General features: G+C 36.3%; 1 protein-coding gene across 1 annotated transcript; it reads right to left on the reverse strand.

The window, feature by feature from the left end:
* Nucleotides 1–681: 681 nt before the first annotated feature.
* On the reverse strand, nucleotides 682–3741 carry LOC146381936 (uncharacterized). Its single transcript, XM_084938131.1, has one exon. The coding sequence runs from the start codon at nucleotides 3664–3666 to the stop codon at nucleotides 1717–1719; it is 1950 nt and encodes a 649-aa protein (XP_084794257.1). The 5' UTR covers nucleotides 3667–3741; the 3' UTR covers nucleotides 682–1716.
* Nucleotides 3742–5068: the final 1327 nt, after the last annotated feature.

Below are 5068 nucleotides of genomic sequence, written 5' to 3' on the forward strand. Positions count from 1 at the left end.
GCGGTGAGTTTCAGCCAGCAAAGAGTCCATTAAATTTTTGTTGATAATTTAATTGAATCTTGTTTTTTATTAAAAAAGATTTTCATTCCAAGTCTTTATAGCCTATAACAAACTTACACAACAGAAGCTGACCCAAACTCCTTTAAAGACAGCACATTTACATTTCAGGTCTCTAAAAATCCACAGTATCAATACACAAGAAAACTGTGTTAACTAGTATATTACTGTGGGTTGTTAAACTTACAACATTGGTGTGTTGGTGTTCATGAAAATGTGTTCCGAACTTGGCAAATGTACGATGATTCAGCTCATAAATAATAACACACTGCTCTCCCCTACATAAGCTCCCTTTAATACTTTTTTAAAAGTATCGGTATCTGCAATACTGCTCTTAATTTACTCGATAACGAAATTTGCAGGATGCACAGCACTGCTGCTGATGAGGAGCAAAATAACTGAATATGTCAGGAAATAGTTCACTAGATATATAAATAAGTAATTAAAATATACATTGACTTAGTTTAAAATGCTCTGTATTTCTATTTTTAAATAATTAATTACACATTTTTAATTAATTCTAGTTTTATTCCAGACCCCAATATACTGAGGCTATGTATTTGCATAATGATCTTAACTGCTTTCATAGAGAAACACCTTATAAAAAGCCTTATAATTTAACTTATAACTTTCTTACAAGTGTGGTGTGTATTGTCAACATAAAAATGTACCGCATTAGGATTTAATGCCACATTTGACCTCCGACCTTTTGTTCTGACTTGTCATACAGACTGTAGTGAGGGTCAAAAAGATGATAATGTTATTTAGAGCTATGTTCCTTACTGCCATTGGCAACATTTAGGAGATTATATACCAATACATGTGGATTCTAATATCACATATCCTGTCATCCTGTATCTCTGTGAGGTCAGAGGTCAAATTTACAAATAAATACCTCTTATCTGTGACCTACTCCTACATAAAGTTTGTGTAATCAGAGTAAAACATCTGCCATATTTTAATACAGTAGTTGCTACTAAAATGTTTGATTTTGAATAGACGACAAACACACATGTTCAGTCTAGGCTGAAAATGTACACATTTGTGTGACAATGAAAACATGCAATATTCACAATATAATCTTTTTAGGACTTTATTAATGAATAAAAAAAAAATCAATTTGGAATGCCCAATAAGATCGCAGGGCTCGCAAAATCGCCCGTCGGGCTATATGATAACCCGACGGGTGGGGCTGAGATAGATTTTGGTCGCCCGACCGGAGATATCGCTAGCTCCGGGACGTCGGGCTAGAGATTTTGCGAGCCCCGAGTTGTGTATTAGTTGACAAAAAATAAATAAAACCCCAATAATCTGACAATTCCCTCTGAGCAAGCACTCGGCGACAGTGGGGAGGAAAAACTTTCTTTTAAAAGCAAGAAACCTCCGGCAGAACCAGGCTCAGTGAGGGACGGCCATCTGCCTCGACCGGTCGTGGGATTTTTAAAGTGACTCATTGGATGTGAAATAAATTAGCTTGTTTGAATCGTTTGTTGTTAGCCAATTTAAAGAATCACTTTGATGTCAACTAATACACTTAAATGTCCAAATAATTTTAAAGAAATATTTAGAGTCAATCCTGATGGATTGCTCTCATTATGTGTTTTCGCCAGTTCTTGCTCTTGCACCTGCATTTCATTGTCTTTGCACATCAAGTTGTTATTAAGTTCTGTTTTTCCTGAGAATTTCATTTTTTTTGCACTTTAAGTTGCTATTAAGTTTCTTGAGCGCTGTGTTTTTCCTGAGCATTTCATTGTTTTTGCACTTTAAGTTGGTATTAAGTTTCTCGAGCTCTGTGTTTTTCCTGAGCATTTCCTTGTTTCTGCATTTTAAGTTCTTATTAAGTGTCTCGAGCTCTGTGTTCTTTTTCAGCATTTCATTGTTTCTGCATTTTAAGTTGTAATTAAGTTTCTCGAGCTCGGTGTTTTTCCTGGGTATTTCATTGTTTTTGTATTTTAGGTCCTGATTAAGTTTCTTAAGCTCAGTGTTTTTGCTAAGCATTTCGTTGTTTTTGCACTTTAACTTCGTATTAATTTCCTCGAGTTCTGTGTTTTCCCAGAGCATTTTCTTGTTTTTGTATTTTATGTTGTTATGAAGTTCCTCGAGCTCTGTGTTTTTCCTGAGCATTTCATTGTTTTTGCACTTTAAGTTGTTATTAATTTCCTCGAGCTCTGTGTTTTCCTTGAGCATTTTCTTGTTTTTGTATTTTAAGTTGTTATTAATTTCCTCGAGCTCTGTGTTTTCCTTGAGCATTTTCTTGTTTTTGTATTTTAAGTCGTCATTAATTTCCTCGAGCTCTGTGTTTTCCTTGAGCATTTTATTGTTTTTGTATTTTAAGTCGTCATTAATTTCCTCGAGCTCTGTGTTTTCCTTGAGCATTTTATTGTTTTTGTATTTTAAGTTGTTATTAATGTCCTCGAGCTCTGTGTTTTCCTTGAGCATTTTCTTGTTTTTGTATTTTAAATCGTCATTAATTTCCTCGAGCTCTGTGTTTTCCTTGAGCATTTTCTTGTTTTTGTATTTTAAGTTGTTATGAAGTTCCCCAAGCTCTGTGCTCTTTCTCAGAATTTCATTGTTTTTGTATTTTAAGTTCTTATTAATTTCCTCGAGTTCTGTGTTTTTCCTGAGCATTTTCTTGTTTTTGTATTTTAAGATGTTATTAAGTTCCTCGAGCTCTGTGCTCTTTTTTAGGATTTCACTGTATTTGTATTTTAAGTTCTTATTCTGTCCCTCGAGCACTGTGTTCTTTCTCAGGATTTCATCATTTTTGTATTTTAAGATGTTATTAAGTTCCTCAAGCTCTGAGTTCTTGCTTAGCATTTCACTGCATTTGTATTTTAAGTTGTTATTAAGTTCCTCAAGCTCTGTGCTCTTTCTCAGAATTTCATTGTTTTTGTATTTTAAGTTCTTATTAAGTTCCTCGAGCTCTGTGCTCTTTTTTAGGATTTCACTGTATTTGTAGTTTAACTCTTTGTTTTCCTCCAGGGCTTCATCAAGTTTTACTTCCATCTCCTGGTTCTTAAACTCAGTGTCTTGGAGATTCCCATAGAGCTCCTGATTAATATTTTCTTTTTCTTCAAGCAGGTGGGACATTTGTCTTAATTCAGCACAGTTATGTTTGTTTTTCTCCAGGGCTTCATCAAGTTTTACTTGAAGCTGCAGATTCTTGTTCTCAGTGTCTTGGAGATTCCCATAGAGCTCCTGATTAATATCTTCTTTTTCTTCAAGCAGGTGGGACATTTGTTTTAATTCAGCACAGTTGTGTTTGTTTTTTGTCATCAGGTTTAAAATCTGCTCCTGTGCTTTATTAATTATTATTTTCCAGCCCTCATTTATATTATCCACATTGGGCTGCCTTTGATTATTTTCATTTTCTTTTTCTTGTTGGTTCTTGACAAATTCATTATGCCTTTCTTCCAACTGCTTATTTAGGGCCTCCATGTGTCTGCACTTCTCTACAAGCTGAATTTTCTCTGCCTGGATTTGTTTAATCATGTTCTCTAGATTTTGGTTTTCCTGCCTACTTTCAGCTAATGCCCTTTGGATGGATGGACCCTCGAGCAGAGGGTCAGCGTAAGCTTGTTGTTTTTTGCTGTGTTTTCTCTGAGACATGTTGGAATCTTAATAAAACAACTGTGTAAATGATCCAACTGTTTCAAAATGTTTCTCAGGTTTATGTTTGAATGCTGCGAACACGATTGCTGCGAATAAACTGACTAAAAGTTTGCTATTCTCACCCCTATTTATACCTTTCTGAATGGATCAGATGCCTTTGATCTGCATGCACGATATATGATGCCATAGGGCTTTGGAGCGTGTTTGTATTTAGGGGGTTTGAGACGTCAAAGGATCAAAGGATCAAAGGCATTCTAGCGCTAAGCTCCGCCTACATCCTATATAACGGCAACGTGCCGTTACCTAGCAACCGCTATAGGGCTTTGGAGCGTGATGTCACGGGGGTGGGCGTAGAAAGGATTTTGGCCCGATCCGCCATTTTGGGGGTCTAAACAAAGCGCAAGCGAAAAGGGAGCGAAGGCACACACAACAGCCACCGTTCATATTTGCTGTGTGGTCGGCTGCAACGTTCGATCGCACGACCGGCAAGAGAATAAGCTCGAAAAGGGTTTGTCTTTTCATTCTTTCCCCACCTGGAAGCAACATGAGGCGGCTCGTGTATCGATGTTAGCAAACGAAGGCGTCTAGCCTGGATAGCAGCTGTGAGACGAGCTGATATCCAGTTCTCTTCCATCTCCAAATATCTGTTGGTGCTCCAGACATTTTCATTCCGGTAAGTTCTAAATATGTTCATATCACTCTTTATAGTCTATTAGTTTGATTTTCGATGCGCTCTGAGCTCATAGCAAATTAGAACAAACATCCTACTGAGTGATTTTGCAGGACTACCTTCTATTTATAGAGTTGCTAATTATTTGGCATTATTGCAGCAAACCAGTCTATGAAATGGATGAAACATCATGACTGGGTTCCAGCGCTACACAAGGGACCTGCTTCAAACATACCACCATGCCAATCAGATTACTTCTTCCATGTGAGGGTGAAGAGGTGACCCTTCTGGATAAGATGGTGAAGGTTTGCTATGTTTGGTGAACTGTGTGATAGTAAAACCAGGGAAAAATGAAACCTGCTCCTGTTAAATATTCTTAAGTCTTTTGCTGTATAAATAGCGGTATTTTTTTTTTTTTCTTCAAAAGATACAGTAAATAAAGTAATGTTAGTAGTGGGTGATATCATGTAAACACTGTCATGATTCTATGTAAACATTGTCATTTGTAAACTATAAATGATGGATTCTACACTGTAACAGATGTGATGTTCTATAAGGTGGTTTTAATAAAAAAAAAAAAAAAAAGAGGCAAAAATTAGTTTGTTTCTTTATTCAATTTTTGAACAGTGGTACTCAGTCAGTACATATTCAGTAAATGCAAATTATTTACATGGCAGTGCACTTCTGGCATAAATCTAGACCCCTAGATAAAACATTATGGCATTATAG

The sequence above is a fragment of the Perissodus microlepis genome, chromosome 8, assembly GCF_051167445.1.
Source record: "Perissodus microlepis isolate ML-2025 ecotype Zambia chromosome 8, ASM5116744v1, whole genome shotgun sequence".
NCBI lineage: Eukaryota > Metazoa > Chordata > Actinopteri > Cichliformes > Cichlidae > Perissodus > Perissodus microlepis.

Coding starts and splice junctions, on each gene's coding strand:
- LOC146381936 (XM_084938131.1), bottom strand. CDS start 3,666: ATGTCTCAGAGAAAACACAGCAAAAAACAACAAGCTTACGCTGACCCT.